Source organism: Glandiceps talaboti, chromosome 8, assembly GCF_964340395.1.
Source record: "Glandiceps talaboti chromosome 8, keGlaTala1.1, whole genome shotgun sequence".
Lineage (NCBI taxonomy): Eukaryota > Metazoa > Hemichordata > Enteropneusta > Spengelidae > Glandiceps > Glandiceps talaboti.
In genome coordinates this window covers 20,527,866-20,546,585 of record NC_135556.1, presented here as the reverse complement: position 1 = coordinate 20,546,585, position 18,720 = coordinate 20,527,866, and the positions used below count along the sequence as shown (strand labels likewise).

Below are 18,720 nucleotides of genomic sequence, written 5' to 3'. Positions count from 1 at the left end.
TTACTGCTAAATAAGGTACATTTTTTATGCCCGGTTCAGTCATTAATCTCAATTTGTTGACAAGAAGACCATGTAAGCCTCAATCTTCAGTCTACAAGATGGCGGCGGGTCATGAAAGTGAAAAGAGTCGTCATAATATTGAAATTTCGTGTTAACCCTCCACCCAGTGGTGGTGGAGAGCCTATGGTTAACCATTTGACGTTAATAATGGGATATAATATAAACACCGAATACGCTGAGTTTGTATAAATCATAATATCTGACATTGTCAGCGAAAAACCTCATGCATACATATAAAATTAAAATAACAATATGACTACCATCACCGTATATACGTAATACCTGGAATATGCAAATATGGTCATTGCGATTTGAAAAACAAGTAACATGAATAAGATATGTCAATGTATTTATATGGTTTTCTTCAATTATGCATTTCGATTGATTAGTAACAGCCAATCGTTATATGTTTTGATTTGAAACAAAGAGATTGATTGACAGTATTTTGGTTGATTGATACTTTCTTGTTAATTACTTTCAGACTATAGTTACTGTAGTTAGTACAGTTATAACAACTGCCCTGTTACAAGTAAAATGTGGTTACAGTTCGTTTCACAACTAAAAGAGGGTTTTGCAACTGAATAAAACGAAAGAGGTTTAAGTATAGCCTATAAATTGGCATCACTTCTGTGAGGGCGCCCATACTTTTTGATGCTCACCATAACAAATGATGGGTGCTAGTAATTTCACATAGAAAATTTTTTTCAATACCTACGTACATAGTTGTCAATTTTGAAGCAGAATATATATTATTGGGTCACTTTTGAATAGTGTGGCATATCGTGAAAAGTGGTCGTCACACTCACATTTACAATAGTAAATACTCGGCTTTTACCAAATTTTGTTCAAATTCGGAAATCCGAACATACAAAAAAATAGTTCCAAGCCCATGTTATTATATTACAAGAGTGCATTGTCTGAGGCAAAACATTGTCTCCTCCGTTAACAGCTCTCTTTTTATGAATGAAGTACAAGCTGATTAAGAAATGGTAAGAATTGTATGCACGATCGAGACGGTAAACTCAACTCTTTCTATGCACTGTTCCTCTTATGATTCTTGATACCTCTTTCCGTGATGAGAGACAATCTCTAAATAACCGAGTCGAAAAATGTGTTGATTAAATAATTAGGTTTAATTTTAAATTAGTTAAAAAGATTTTACAGAACGGAAACAGTCGTATACTAATGTAAATTGTAACTTATGGAATATTAAGGTGCGCACTTGCAAGAGTTGAATCAGTCAAACATTGGTCTAGGAATATGTATATTCTATCGTTAGCTTGAAATTCCAAGACTGAAAGATCAGAAAGTACATTCCTTGAATCACTCTTTCTCTTTTAGGTCAAATGAAGCGCCATAAACGGCGAACCTTTCAGTCTGCGCATGAAAAAAGGGTGAGTGAGTGGGGGGGGGGGGTAACGCTAAGAATATACTTCTCATGAATTATCAGCGGCGGTAAGTTGACAAACGTGGCAATTCATTGGCGACGTCCAAGTATAGTGGAATATGAACATTCAATAGATTAATTTTAAATTGCCGAAGGGAGTATTTTATGCAAATATATGATTATTATATTGGCCCAAAGATATTATGAACACAGAGGTGAAATGTACTGAGGAATTCGAAGTATATACACTTTTAATAGCTGAACAGAAGTTTTCAAGTGTTGAACATTACTCCTCTCTTACTGCTAAATAAGGTACATTTTTTATGCCCGGTTCAGTCATTAATCTCAATTTGTTGACAAGAAGACCATGTAAGCCTCAATCTTCAGTCTACAAGATGGCGGCGGGTCATGAAAGTGAAAAGAGTCGTCATAATATTGAAATTTCGTGTTAACCCTCCACCCAGTGGTGGTGGAGAGCCTATGGTTAACCATTTGACGTTAATAATGGGATATAATATAAACACCGAATACGCTGAGTTTGTATAAATCATAATATCTGACATTGTCAGCGAAAAACCTCATGCATACATATAAAATTAAAATAACAATATGACTACCATCACCGTATATACGTAATACCTGGAATATGCAAATATGGTCATTGCGATTTGAAAAACAAGTAACATGAATAAGATATGTCAATGTATTTATATGGTTTTCTTCAATTATGCATTTCGATTGATTAGTAACAGCCAATCGTTATATGTTTTGATTTGAAACAAAGAGATTGATTGACAGTATTTTGGTTGATTGATACTTTCTTGTTAATTACTTTCAGACTATAGTTACTGTAGTTAGTACAGTTATAACAACTGCCCTGTTACAAGTAAAATGTGGTTACAGTTCGTTTCACAACTAAAAGAGGGTTTTGCAACTGAATAAAACGAAAGAGGTTTAAGTATAGCCTATAAATTGGCATCACTTCTGTGAGGGCGCCCATACTTTTTGATGCTCACCATAACAAATGATGGGTCGGTCGGTTAAACGCCATCAAAATGTTTTAAAAGGTACGTATGTGTGTATATTTTGGTGATACTTTTATTTCACAATCATACTCTAACTGTCTGAGTGACTTCCAAATGACAATTAAAGTTGGAAGGAAACTTGCAACGTTTGTTTTATGAATGTTCGCACATTTCAGCAAATAAAAGATAATTTTCGCTCAGATACGAGTTCTATTTGGGTCGCAATCGCACATGCCATCGTATAATTTCATAATGCTGCCGTAGATGGCGTCATTACATCTCCCGATTGAACGGTATAGAACTTAGCGGTCGGGCCATGAGCATATAGAACAAAGTACGGGCGCTTTACACTTCAAAGTTTAATAGTTGGATTACTGTCTATGTAATATTATATTATTCAACTTGATTATGATTAATGAAAATTTATGTCATGGTGGATGTTTATTTGAGGATGAGGTTAGGAAATATTCAAGTTGTCAAAAGAAATGTATACATTTAGTAATTATAATACTGATTGGAAGTTTGCAATGTTGATAACCTTTAAATGAGCTGAAGTAATTAAAACTTATAATCGAGGTATATAGACAATCATATGCTTGATGAAAGCAGGTTGAAATTATTTGAAATCGTATGCGTTGTTGTCTTCTCCAAAATCACACTGGGTTCCTTCACTGACGCTTTCAGGGTAGAGATACTGTGCCCCTGGTCTAGGATAAGACTGGGCGCCACTTTTCTCTGAAATAGTTGGAAATAACCGGTAACCCGCCTCTTCTCTAAATTCGTTTAGAGCTGGACCCCAGTCAGGTGTTGGTCGAAGAGATCTAACGAATGTCTGTGTGTATGAGGAATGGTACAATTGTTAGAAGTGGAGATAACATTCAAATAACTAACATACCTGTGGAATATCAGATTGTGTGCGACAATTTGTTTAAGTCAAGCGACAAGAGAATACATTTGCACATCAGTTACTTCATCAAATCACCCCACCACGACACTTTCACTCGCCTCTTATCCATAGACACATGATCATACGGATGAACTGCTACCGTAACGTTTACGTGACTGACTAGACTTACATAGAGCTTTGTCAACTGTACACCTTTACATGTACACCGTAAGGTGTAAGGCTGACATATTTTGATAGGAAAAAATATATTTCTGAATCAGTGATAGATTCGTTTTTTTCAGTCAAAATAATTATATTGTACTCACCGATGAGAAATTGCCCTTTCCTTTAAAAATGAAGTGATACGGCATGTATAAAACAATGAATGACAGTGAGGATGCCGTAATGAGCCAACCCAGGATTATTGCCCAAGCAGGATAATCATCAGATGGTGTATAGTCAATTGCGAAAAACACAGCAACGAGCTGGTAATACAAAATAGATAATATGATAATATGATTGTTATTTTCATTTCGGCTGTTTAACCCTGTTTTTAAACTTATCACGTAAGAGGAAAAGCTACACTAAGAAATGAAGGCATTTTCATAAACTTTGGGAACTAGGAAAAGTCATTTCATGATTTAACATAACATAACAAAACGTTCACGCGTTTGCAAAGAAATTTAACACCAATAAAAAGTGAAACTTTTCACGGATATTGTCCTAGCAGTGGCTAGATATGCGTGATGGAAGTCAACAGACATTAACATGTAGTAGATGAACGAGAGATATTCTGAAGATAATAAGCACTTAGGAGTCATGAATATTTTACTTTTCTTCTAATACATGTACAAGTCCCATTACTTCTCATGAGGCAACACTTGATCACTGCGCATGAGTGATGTTCCCCTTTCAGCTAGTAGTATGAACTACTAATACTCATATCTTGAACTGTGATGGTTATGATGATCCGATGATGATCCGATGATGATGATGATGATGATGATGATGATGATGATGATGATGATGATGACGACGACGACGACGACGATGATGATGATTATGATGATGATGATGATGATGATGATGATGATGATGATGATGATGACGATGATGATGATGGTGGTGGTGGTGGTGATGGTGGTGGTGGTGGTGGTGGTGGTGGTGGTGGTGGTGCAGTAAAGTAAAGGGAAATAATAAGACAATAAAATAATAGCCTTACTCCTAACGCAACTGGAGCTATAACTAGCGGGATGATGACAATAACCCATACCATGAACCAGTAGCACATTGAATTGGTGTGCCCAAGCATAACTCGAATATCCCTATAAAAGTTATGAATTCCTGAAACGAAATGAGAATTTAGAAAGGTTATTCAGATTACATGTGAACCTCGCGGGTTGGGGGTGGGGGTGGGGATGGGGGTGGGGTCGGGGTGGTAATAGTTTGCAGTATTGTAAAAACTGAAGCTTGCTTAGCCATTGCTTATTATTAGAAGATCTAAAAACCTGATATTCAGGAATTGTATATTGACGAATTGATGACGTAATAGTATACGTGAACTAATTTATTGCCCTTTTAAATTTATGCCATCAACTACGCTGCCAACAATTTAAAAAAGTGACGCTTAATGCCATGAAAGGCATGTATGGACCTTACGTTATCATGGACAAGTATGATTTAATCTAGTCTTGTTATAAGACCTCGGTTCAGTGCGGCTCCGAAGGTTGCCGAACAGAAATCGATTCGGAAGTATGCTGGCACTCGAGACACGGGCGTATACGCCTTCGATTGCACCATCGGTACCGGTGCAAAACGACCTTCAGTCATCTGTAGTATCAAAAGAAAGTCTGAAAGTCTAACGGCTAGACTATATTTACATATCAATTTAGGTAATGAATTCAGCTTGTGTCTCTTGAAAATCATTCCTGCTCCGATAACGTTACTTGCTCTTAGGTTAACGTAATACTTTGCTCTCAGTTGATCGTGTGAAAATTGTTATGACCACTCTAGACCTACCGTATATATAGGTAATTGTCAGACATTCTATCAGTCCAATAATTACTAGTGATATCGCGGTTGAGTAGGAATCCATCAAACCGACCCAGTATATACCAGCCTGGTTGAGCAAAGAAAATAGAAACGAGTTAACCAGATAATTGATCCGAATATTTCGTGTTTAAGTGCAATGCTGGCAACTTCCTTGCGGAAACTTTGAACATTAAATTAAACTGTAATTTCTTGAAAACGAAAATATTAAGCTTCCTTTGCTTTTGCCAATAAATATTTCCATTTTTAAAAAAATCATGTGAGTAGTTTTCGAGATATCCACACGGAAAGGGAAATGAAACCCCAGTACTCCATTATGTTGTCCCAAACAGGATAAAGATACATGTAACTATATATTAATTTAAGGGGAACACCATTCCAGGAAACAAATTTTCATTCACAAACCTTTGGGTTTTAAAAAGTTATTTCATAATTCACACCTTCAGCTTTTCTCAAAACCTCCAGAAAAGTTGATCATTCTGTCAGATCCAGTTGAGACACTGATGGACAGTTAATAATTTGTTCGAAACATGTCTATTTCCCAATCAAAGGTGGAAGTAGAGAAAAATTGTGTATGATGAAACACAGTACTTCCTTGATGAACATACATAGTGTTATACATATTAAGTACATGCATCTATCAAAGTACGCGAGAAACCAATATACCTGTGAAATTAATGGAAAACCTAGTAAAAAGGCCGCAGTGCAATAGACGATTGGTAAGATCCACTTCATCACCTTACGCCGTACAGAAAAATACTTAAATTCATCCAACAAGGCGGTTACAATAGTCTCAACGAGAACGAACTAGAAAAGCAAAAAAAACAGAAATATAAGTAATTAGAAATTACCATAACAACAATAATGATGTATTAATAATCCATCATTTCCCATAATCTTTGTTCAGCCACGTACGAGCTTACGAGCCGAAAGACTGCCTGTGGCAAACCCCAGAGGTCACTAGTAGTATCCGGTTGAATGAAGAAAATACCAGAGAATTAATGATAATATGAAACAAAGCAGTGTAACCTATGTTTAATTTGAAAAATAAATGATCCGAGACTCTGAATGTTTTGACTCGATATTTTCAAAACCTTAGAATCAACACGTTGGGGCGCATTGCAGATATGTAGTACGACTTGGGTTATAAATTCTATATTTTCTGTTTGAAGACGTGCAACTTGGCTTATACATAGTATAATGTTTGAAATGAATGTAATTTTACGATTTTAAATTTTATCTGCCGAATGAACCAAACACCTAGAATGTTCATAACGTCATCTATTACTCATAACGTATTCCTTATAATATAAAAATGTAAAATAATTAGGATAGAGAGAGACAGTTATCAATCTGGTATGATTTATAATTTTAAAGATTATGTCAAAACATGTTTCATTCGAAGTCGTTTTAATGGCAAGCAGTAATTAATTCAACGAGGTCTATGATTGGTATGGTCACGTAATTTTCAAAGACATGAAGTGAAAAAAAAACTACCCACAGTGGATGGGAATTGGGGATGGGGATGACTATACATACCATTGAATCAATAGCTAGAATAACAACAGTGAAGAAGAAAAGGGCGGACCAGAACGGTGCTATGGGTAGCCTAGATAATGCTTCAGGATAGACGACGAATGCAAGTGATGGTCCATACGTTCTGCCAACTTCTTCAACACTTTTACCGGTTTGGAAAGCCATGTGCCCAAGCACAGAAAATACAGCAAATCCAGCGAACAGGCTAGTCAGGCAGTTCAGAAGGGCTACAGAGATAGCGTCCCTGAAAAGAGAAAAGACCAGATTTAACTGGATGCCTCCCGTAAGGGCAAAACCATAGAATGATTAGGCGTTAATACCCAGCCCAATGAGCTTACAAGTCACTACTGTAACAGTCAGTGTACAATATATAAACAGCGTTGAAAGAAAAAAAAGCAGACTACATCCATTACAATAGTAGAATCCAAAACTTGCACAATGTGACATAATACTTTAGGTTTGTACATACAATATATCACGCCTTCTATTGAAGACCCTTGAAACAAATTTTTGGATGTTTAGTCATGATGTGGTTCAACTTTTTAGTATCGTTGAAGGCAGAAAATTCGGGACAAGAGATTCTTACATTGTTCAAAAAAGAAAATGACGATATCATTCTGAAGTGAACAACAGAAAATAAAATGAGCTTTATCCTCAATCTCGTTTTACGTCACAAAATCTATACGTACAAGTGTTTAGCGCCTCACCTCTGAAGCAACCCATCTCTAGCCTTAGTGGTAGAATTCCAAATCGAAACTGAGCGAGAAGGGACCGTTCGGACCTTGATACGTTCAAATTAAGATATCCTTCCGTACAATACGTGGTCTTAATTAGGATAATTAAAATTAATACTTGTAACTTGTAAATTTATTAAATACCATATAAATATAAAACGACACAGTACAATGTACTTTGAGTTTCGGCTTATGTTTTATGAGGTATAAAATATTATAATTTCTTACACAAATAAGTTGTTGTGAAATTTATTGTAACTTGCAAGAGTGTGAAGTCCTCCAGCAGAAGCACTCAGTGAGTAAAATATTTGACCAGCGGCATCCTTCCATACCTGCCATATATAAAAAGAAAGTCATACATATTGTTGTGATTTCACGACATAAGTGAAAAGTAAATTTAGATGGGAATGGTTTCAAACTCCGAGTTATTACTTGTGACTCCTAGTAATTACTTCGCTATTAACTAGAACTGGAAATTAGAAGTCATAAGCCTTAACTCAGAGTTTTACGCTTTGTGCGAACTCAAGACGACTATTTCAGTTTGTGAAGGTCTATCGCTCACATTTAAATGTACTATGTAACACGATAAACCGCGAAACTATGAGTTATAGCCCATGACCTCCTAATTTCTTGGATTAAGTCTCTGTCTGTCTGTCTGTCTGTCTGTCTGTCTGTCTGTCTGTCTGTCTCTCTCTCTCTCTCTCTCTCTCTCTCTCTCTCTCTCTCTCTCTCTCTCTCTCTCTCTCTCTCTCTCTCTCTCTCTCTCTCTCTCATATGTATATGTATCTATAGCTGTTACATTAATTCAGTCTCTCTCACGTGGTTTTCCAACAAGTAATAATCTACTTACTTGTCCATATAATTAACGATTTTACCCAAATGCATAAATACATGTAGTTGTAACTGCGATCGAAGGCGTCCTTCATTTGAGGTACTAGTATTAATTGTAGTGATTATTGAGTGCTTGTGGTGACAGCTTTGAATGTTATTCAATGCAAAACAAAACAAATCAGACCTACCGTTGCTGTTTTTAATTTGTCCCAGTCAACCTTTGCTATGTAAAATGTAATACCATCTTTGGCACCTTCTAAAGTAACTCCCCGAATTAGCAGAAGCAATATGAGGGCGTAAGGTGCTGTTGCTGTAAAGTAAACTACCTGTAAGATACATATAAATTAACATTATTATACTTTTACTATATAAATCGTCTGAAACATACTTGTTATATAGCCATTAGGATATATCTGCAGAATTCACTTGCAAAATATTCCCATTACAATCAGTCAGTCGTCAATTGCAATCTCTCTCTCTCTCTCTCTCTCTCTCTCTCTCTCTCTCTCTCTCTCTCTCTCTCTCTCTCTCTCTCTCTCTCTCTCTCTCTCTCTCTCTCTCTCTCTCTCTCTCTCGCTCTCGCTCCGTCTTTCATTTTATTTCTCTTTATTTCGCTCGCCTTCAGTATAATTATCTCTATTTCACTCGCTCCTTTTACACCAAAGCCTTATTCTCTAAATTAATATATAATAATTGTAACTTACCGGGTACGCTATTAGCGAAGGAAACAGATAACACGGGATAAATGGTTGACTAATTATCCCTTAACTAGATCTTAGTAAATATGTTCAACATGCAGTAACACATTTGTTGACAACTTTCAAATCTTAAATAATACAAATATTTAGGTTGGCGAGTTGTAGTTACCTTGCCCGCTGATTTGATGCCCCGAATGAGGCAGAAGTACACCAATAACCATGCCAATAGAAGACAGAGTGCTGAATGCCAGTGAATTGAACCGGTCTCGTCGATAGAAGAACTTGCTTTCAGTACAGAGTGTCTGCAAGAAAATGTAGCCAGTATATCATAAAGGTATTATAGCAATGCGTAGTTGATGTTGTGACAATTCAACCAAATGTTCTTACAAGAAACATAACGGTCGTACTCTTCTGAGAAGGTAAAGTTCCGATTATCTTGGAATCGTTTGGAGGGTACATTGAAAACACGTGCCAATTGTGCCACATAATATACTCATTCTATAATATACACATAAACTTTGGGCTCTGGAGAGTCATTTCATGATTTCACATCACACAATGTTCGCTCGGTTGCCAAAAAATACCCGAGTAAATTTCTATTGTCCTATCAAGGATATATACCCTTACCTCATGAGTCTTAGCAGGCATGAATATTTAGTGTATGGATACTGAGTATTCATGACTCCTAAGAGCTTGTTTCATTCAGTTAAATAGCCACCACGTGCTTGACCATGACATAGTTTTACTTAATAGTGTACATTGTACCTGTTGATCAAGGATGGAGGGGGGGGGACGACTTCAAATGCTTACTTGAAATACTCATCAGCGGCAGTCCTCGTATTATTCATCGTCATCCTTATAGCTGTTGTATTGACCGTGTCGTTGAAATCTCTGTCATCAAAGCAGCTATCGGTGTTCCATTCATGTCCACATCCAACCCACGGAACGCTCGGTAAATTAGCGAACGAGGCGAAGAAATAGTAAATAGCCCACGACATGACCACATTGTAATAGATAGATACCAGTACGCTGACTACAACCATAGCCCATCCAAGACCTGAGAAGAAAATATTATGCTATTCTCGACTGCCAAGACTCTAACAAGAGTTGCCACCGTGTGATTTTACTAGGCATAGACTATGTCGTTGGTTAGCCTACCAGCGTAGCCATATTCATGTTCCAATCACAGAATCTGTGACGCCTAAACTCTCATAATGGGGGGGGGGGGGCAATAAGTGAAAACCACAATGACAGAGTCTGGGTATTACAGAGACGAGGTCATATGCAGGAAAACAGATGTGTGTAAAGTAGCATTTAAAAGAAAATTTAAAAAAATGACTTGCTAGTTTGACGTGGACGCATATATGTATGTATGTATGTATGTATGTATATGTATGTATGTATATTGTACGGACGGACGGACGTACGTACGTACGTACACACGCATGACTGACTAACTTATTCCTGACTGACTGACTATGTCTTCGACAAAGTGCCCGCTTTTTTCATATTGAAACGTTTGGCTGGAATTCATTCAATACAATACTTACACAAATATAGGATATTACAACTAGCGGACTTCTTATATTTGCTATTTACCTCTAAACAGGGGCACACATCGCCAGACTGAGACACAGCCAAGACTGGAAAACTGACCAAGTGCCATCTCCAGAAAGAATATAGGCAGACCCGCCAAGACCAACATGATTGCATAGGGTACCAGAAATGTAGCTGAAAGATATAAAAAATATATATACGACAAGCTATTACTTACGTTTTTATATCCCTTTGATTCGTTAGTTGTAATGTATAGATAACATCACAGAATTTCGAGTATCACGTAGTGGTTGTGTGGTTACTGTAAATGGAAGTTAGTTTCAGTGACAGATTGCTAGGTTGGAATGAAATATGCTGGCTATATTATATTCCTTTACAACCATGACATTCCGTAGTGACAAAGTAAGTATGCATCACATATTCTCAAGGTCTGTAATGCATGTATAATCAGAACAAATGTCTCAAGTCACAATGAGCATTGATAGATCTGATAGGTTGAGGATTGATGACTGGATGGATTGATGGATGGATGGATGGTTGGATGACAGGGGTAGGGATGGCGAGACAAATAGGACATATAGTTAGTCAGACAGACAGACAGACAGACAGACAGACAGGGGAGTAGCATGTGCGTACATGCAAGAGTAAGACACAATTACCAGGTTTATATGTTACGTTGTTACATACCTCCTCCATTCTCAAAACAAAGGTATGGAAACCTCCATACGTTTCCTAGACCCACTGCGGATCCAAGAGCTGCCAGGATAAATTCGGCTTTCTTAGACCAGTTGCCTCTAATAGGGTTCTCATCTTTAGGCTTTGTCTTCTTGTTCTTAATCTTCATATCTTTCATCTCAATGGTAGGCGATGTTCCATGTCCCTTATAACAGAATTTAAAATGTATACATTATATACGATATATACATTATAAACCTCGTACCCATGTTGTGAGAATACACTGTGACAGTATTGTTAATATTGCAATGGTTATAGCTCCTCATGGCCTAGTCATTCTCACTTATTCACTACCACTCCACGTGTGAATTTATCATGGACCATATTGCACAATTGGCCAATCCACACTGTGTTGACTTCGTGGAGGATTCATATTCGATATTTAAGGTTACCTTGTAGTAATCACTTTTCGATGAAATGAAATTTAGTAATAAGTTTATTGTATATGTTTTTTTTCAACATGACACTATGTCGATTTTACTGTTATTGAAACCGAAAATCAGGAAAACACGAAAAGTCATCATTCCACTCGTTGAAATGTTGAGAATTATTGTAGTTGAATTCTATGACGCCGACATGATGAAACACTGAATACATATGACGTCAATGGCAAAATTCAAACCTTTACAAATCAACCTCTGTTAGTATAATTTAATTTATAGGTGGTTATCTTACTCAGTCAAATCTCAAAAAAAAAAAACCTGTCAGAGACAAAATTTATTGGAACTGACGGCAAAATTTCCGGACATAATTGATCTATGCAAATGAGTCTATGACAACCTCTCATACGTGTAGTAGTATTTGATTGAGAACATGCTCATTCAATATTCCTCAGTGCGGAGCAGATAATAATAGTTATTGTTAGATTGATACCTGTGCTTATCCAACTACCAGTGATATTTCATGAAAGTAAAATGAAGGGTGAATAAGTTTAAAGTAATTAATTATGTAAGTGTATGACAAGTTTTTAACAAAGGTGAGGATTCAGCAGGGCTTTTCATATGCGTCGTCTATCGCCAGATACCTGTAATTAAAAATTATTGCCTAGCTCCGAGGCCACTAGTAGACGTCTATTACCCCGAAGGCTAGCTTTCAGGGAAGTCTACTAGAGCCGGAATATGGCCAGGCAATTAATATTTTATAACATATCACATTTTCAGGTACTGTCGGTTGGCGGCAGACTCGGCCATAGTCAAAGCAAGTCACTGATAGGACTTCGTGCTACACGTCATAATGTCTGGCGTGGGGTGTACGATTACAATTTCTACCAGAATAGAGGAGTAACACAAGAAATTGTTAATCTTTGAGTGATGTAAACGACTTTTACTGGCTGATAAAAAAACACTAGAGTGCAGACTACAAGCATTATGATACATACATATGTAATTCGAGGTCGCTTGTTATATAATTATAGTATTGCTTTGAAGGAGGATGTGGGATGCAGGTACGTGGAAGGTTACGAGACAGACATACAATAATCTGTTTGTAGAATGCCCGTGGGACAATTACTCTAAAAAATAAATTCATTCAAACCTTTAAAAAAATTTCCATTTGAACTTATTTCTGGTCTCTTTGAAATTACACACTAAACTTGTGATCCACCATCTTGATTTCTAGGAAATTGACAACATTTATTTTCTCATAGAGTTAACAAACTATTCGACGGCCACTTTAGATTTTCTACAATGAGTCAACATGAATACAATTTCAACCTCTGTTTTAAAGAGACGCTGCATAGTGACCCAAATATGTTTCTTAACTTTAATTAGTTGCAGTTTCGTGAACAAAGTAACAGCAAAATTAGGAAGAACTTCTCAGTAGGTATACTAAACTTACTTTTACAGGTGACATGAATCTGATCGAAACATACATTGTGGTTACATTCTTTGATTTTATTATCGTGAAATGTACTATATGCATATTCCTTTAACGTAATTCGTTATAGAGAATAGAAACGTGATTTATAATGTAATGTTGCCAGAACTTTGTATAAGCTTACAGTCTGCAATGCTCAAAACACTTGATGAACTTGGAGGAACATATGCGTGCGTGCGTGCGTGCGTGCGTGTGAGTATGTGTGTGTGTGTGTGTGTGTGTGTGTGTGTGTGTGTGTGTGTGTGTTTGAGATCAATCTGAGCTTTTGACATGGATCAATTGTACAGCATCCTCTTTAAGAACACAACGTTTGTGCAATACTGCAAAGAATGTGTACAACATTACGACATTTTATTACAAAGTATTTTTTTACAAAGTATTTAAGCACCTCCAGATAAAAATCAGACTCAACAGAGCATTTAAGCTTATCCACTAGCAGTGGTGTTTTAAACGAGGAGCGTGACATTTAGTCATTTAGTTTATCGTTACTAGGCAAAATGCTTTCTGGAATGTGTAATGAAACATGTAGACACAAGAAATACCTCGTTCGTAGCCCAGAGGTCAGCTGTACCGTCGTCATTTTTCTATTCAAGAGAGATAAAAAAATGCGATAAATGACATGACCACTATTTATACATGAATATAGAATCAATATACACAGACCAGTTCAACTTATGTACACTCGTGGCTTGAAATCCATATGGAATAACAACAGCTTTAATGTTTTATGTTTATACTATACCTTTATATAAGACTGATGGTATGACTGTATTGCCATTGTAACGATGTGAAAGGCCATATTACATGTCCCTAAGCTGCCGCGCTTATGCACTGTCATTTCTATATGTAGTACACCACGATTCGTCAGCTTTTTTCCTCTTCTTGTTTGGTTAGCGTGAAAACACAACATCATGATCATGTTGTTTGTTTATTGTAACTCATTTTACCCAATTATCGTTTAGTTATGAATCATATATTGATAGGCACACAATATTAAAGAGAATAAGCATATAGATGAAATCATTTTTGTCTTCAATTCAGTAAAACCAAAGTTTGCAATTAACAAAAAAAATGGTCATACATAAATTTTGATTGTTCGAGTTGAAATAACGACACATCATTTTATCTGCTTTCAATTTGGTAGACGGATAAGGAATGGGGTGCTGGCAAATTAACAAAAAATACCACATCTACTACGTACCTACATACAGCTCATTTCAAGTTACCGTTCACCGGATTTGTTCGATACAACCAGGCAGAAACCAATAAACTGCACATGCCACACTTTAAGATAGCAAAATTGAATGAATAACTACACTTTCTTGCGACATTTTGTCTAAATATCATGAACTAAAGCCTGTCACCATACAGACATCAAATATAGACGTCAAATCATTGGCGCCCACGTGTCTGCATCTAGTTGCAGTACGTCTTAAATGGTTTGTTTCATAATAGACAAAATGTAGCAAAAAATTGCAGTCGTATTTTAATTAGCATAATTATGCAGTTTCTTATTGGTTTCCGCATCACTTGTATCAAACAGCCTGTGAAATATGATTACATTACATGATTACTAACATAGAGTTTCCCCTTGCGTCACCTAGACAGGTTATTATCTGTCATCTAGGTACTAGGTATGTGTCAGTGTCTTTGCTACAGTTGGGGAAAGTCAGAAAGAAAGAAAAGAATACAAGTGTAGAATTGTCTAGTAGAATATACCATAATTGTGCTTGAGAAACACTGGTGAAACGACTGGGTACTACTTGATTTTACCTCAGTTACCGCCATTAACGAATCGATTGAATGTTACAGGTACCAATGCTACACGTTACTAGTATGTATATCTATACCAAACTAGAGAAAATCACTACGTCACCGAATGTGTCACTTTGCATGCACGTGTAATTGTTCGACAGTACTACTAATTTTATAGTAATTTCATGTACATATATATAATAATTTTAAACTAAAGCAATATATTTCTTTCTGTGTTATCAATATAATGAACATGTACGTCACGAAGGCTTGTTAACTCAAGCCGCCTTGAATTTTACATTTAAACACTGGCACTCGCTAACGTTGTTGGTGACCAATAGGGCGGAGGTCTCGGTGGGATCGTTGACCTTTTGATTTACTATGATTGCCATGGAAAACTCCATGGTAAAACAGGGAAGGCAACCTCAAAGGCTTAGATAATCATTTTCTTTGTTCTTATGCTGATCGAGTCTAATTTTAAAGTCACACACAGTTTTTGCTTGAATAACATATTCAGGTAAGTCATTCCAATGAGATACAGTCTGTTGAGTGAAGAAATACTTCCTGATGTCCAATCTGACCGTGGATTTGGCAAGTTTTAAAGAATGTCCTCTGGTTCTACTTGACTGAGTACGGGTCTAGAGTTTATCTGCAGGAACTTTATAAAAAACCTTTCATTTTGATGACCTCCACATTACGAAAATAATAGAATAATACAAAAAGCCTCTATTGTGACTAAATATCAAACCATCATGGCTGCAAAGCAATACCAACATACGTTACGTTAAAGTCTAAGTCTACAGCTGCTAACGCAATGCTTGTCCTGGTGTGTGTGTGTGTGTGTGTGTGTGTGTGTGTGTGTGTGTGTGTGTGTGTGTGTGTTTGTGTTGTCTCTACATGTACAAGAGCCATGACTCACGAAAATCTTTCGAAAGTATCAAGGAACAAATTACATGACAGACAGCGTTAGTTGGGTAAGGAGCAACTAAGGAATTCATGGATTGTTGAAAGTATGAATGTACACGTAGATGTATTCCAAAGACTTATATGAACAAAGTTAACAAGTGTGAGTTTACATACGTGGTGAGTAACAAAATGGCGTATTGTACTTAGTGTTGCAACTTATAAGCAGGTAACTAGTGTACATACCTGAGCCATAATCAGTCAAACGGGTAGAAACACAAAGAAAGTAGATTTGACGATGACCAACCACTGTTAGACCACAGACCTGAATTTGTTCCAAATCTTGAACTTCCAATCAGGCCGATTCACATTGGGTGTACCGGTCTAGGGCGGATCTGTTGTTCAATGGCATTAGTTCGGAATAGTGGAAGAGTTGAATTGAAAGTGTTTGGTGTCGTAAGTGTGGAATAATAGATATTTGCATACTGACCTACCACGCACAATGAAAAGAATGTACACACATTATATATCATCGGCCTTTCACAAAGCCTGTAGGCAGTAAAATTCAATAGACAATGTGCCCAGTTTCGTGTTTACTTTCATGGAGAAAGATCATAAAATCGTACCACAAGATTGCGTTACCCACTAATATATGTAAAACGTTTAACATTTCGAACTGACTAGGACAACATGCTCTTTAATTTGTATTTCGTGAATGGTGTTGGCTTTTAATGCGGGATAAAAGTCCATTTTTGATTTTGTTGTAGTCATTTGTTAAACCGTATAATCATTCCCCACCAAATAAACTCAATTTTAAAAAAAAAACACAAAACAACAACAACAATCTATTTTACCACTATATGCATACGTAAATATAAAAAACAAGATAAAAACCGAACAGGTGGTCGTTCTAAATTACTTAAACCAAATAATCGAAAGGATATACGACCCGTGAAAAAACACCCGTACCCGCCCAGATACGTTTGCTTGCCGGTGGAAATATTTATAAGCAGGAAATGAGACAGGGCCATGGTTCATGCAAAGACATACAATGTAATTAGTCCCAGTAATTTATCAAAGCATACGCACCATAGGAGCTGTAATCCCATTACCCCGATTCTGCTGACTGATAGACACTACAGTCTACACATCATAACATCGAGTACGACTGTTATTGTTAGTTACATTAAACAAACCAATAAAATCGTCAGTTCTCCCCCTGTTGTTTTGTATAATTTGTATTGTTGTGTAATCTATTTTTTGTCTCTGGTGAAGTCTTTACTTTGCTCAATGGTATTTTTTCATAAGTTTTCTTCAGACAATACGTTAATCGACAACCATTCCGAATCGCCCTCTTTTCGTAGACGAGAACAAAGCAGTGACACCAATTTACTGACTTTACATACAGTACTGACAATGCTGTATTTAAAAAGTTGAGTGGAAAGACAAACAAGTGATAGAGGGGCTCTAATTAATTGTTTTTTGTAGTGTTTGGTGGTCATAGATATCAGGTTAAAGAGGCAATTTTCTCTAAATTTACAACCACACAAACTCCTGAATCCATCTCAAAACTAATCGTTAATGGCTGACTATACATACACATCCGATCCGAAATCAGTCATTCGTAAAAACGAGGGCAAGCTAACATTGAGTACCCATTGAACTGTCCTTGATAGGTGTTCCCATTCTCTCTTTTCAGATGTAAGATGTTTTCTTGTCATTGTTATCTCTAAGGTTTTCGTTTCTCGTTTTGTGTTTTCGTACATCACGTTCAATACAAATGAACTATTTGCGTAATGGCAAGATGTCTTAAATATAAGTAACCTATTTAAATTTGAATATTAGTGTCATGGACGTGTTCATGGTATTGACCTAAATCTGAAGAATGACCGCACTCGTGTGCCTTTTCAATGAAACCCTACCATACATATACATGGTATTGGCATAACCATAGAAACATGCCTGTTAGGTGGGGTCGTATGGGCTTCAGGGCCATTGTTTAGTAACTCCGGAAACACACACACAAAAAACAAAAACAAAACAACAAGAAAACCAGCATTTATACTAAGTATATATCACCAATTATTACAAAGTAAATATGCACCAATTATTACAAAGTAAATATGTATTGTCTCTCAGACAACAGAAGAGAATGTGCGTTTATTTTGGAAATGATTGACCCTACCCAGACATTTTACCATAACAACCCATGAAACCTTAAATTTGATATCAAAATTTGTAAAGATGAAAATGGTGTAATGTAAATGTAGGTCAAAAAGCTACTACAAAGTACCGTCGTGGCAAATATTTGTACCTGCCGTAATAAGAGTCCCTGATGTTCATTGATGTGGTACCTACGTTCCACCCACTGCATCTTTTGTACTGGTGGTGTGACTCGAGTTAATGATTGTACAGGTAGCTGTATTTGTACTGTACACTGAATACTAGAAAGTGCCCAGAATGCATATATAATCATACAGTATAACATAATGTATATATGTCTACATGGACGTTGAGTTGTCACAACCACACTGGCAACCGTAAAAACTGTTGTTTGGTACCGGGGTCACTCGCAAATAGGAGCATAAGTCACACTCAGATCTAGGTTTTGATGATAGTAAGCTTAATCTCAGACCACTATAGAGAACTCGGACCTCTATAGTGGTCTGAGGCTTAATTTATCCCAAAA

General features: G+C 36.6%; 1 protein-coding gene across 1 annotated transcript; it reads right to left on the bottom strand.

Moving 5' to 3' along the window:
- Window positions 1–1,238: 1,238 nt before the first annotated feature.
- On the bottom strand, window positions 1,239–16,477 carry LOC144438897 (sodium- and chloride-dependent glycine transporter 1-like). The gene is made up of 14 exons (XM_078128120.1): window positions 16,278–16,477; window positions 13,916–13,957; window positions 11,451–11,643; window positions 10,806–10,937; window positions 10,017–10,263; window positions 9,376–9,508; window positions 8,697–8,834; window positions 7,906–8,009; window positions 6,947–7,187; window positions 6,074–6,214; window positions 5,378–5,477; window positions 4,581–4,702; window positions 3,685–3,843; window positions 1,239–3,304 (listed from the first exon to the last, which is right to left on the bottom strand). Exons 1-14 carry the CDS (start codon window positions 16,284–16,286, stop codon window positions 3,089–3,091), a joined length of 1,977 nt encoding a protein of 658 aa, XP_077984246.1. The 5' UTR covers window positions 16,287–16,477; the 3' UTR covers window positions 1,239–3,088.
- Between the last annotated feature and the right edge of the window lie 2,243 nt (window positions 16,478–18,720).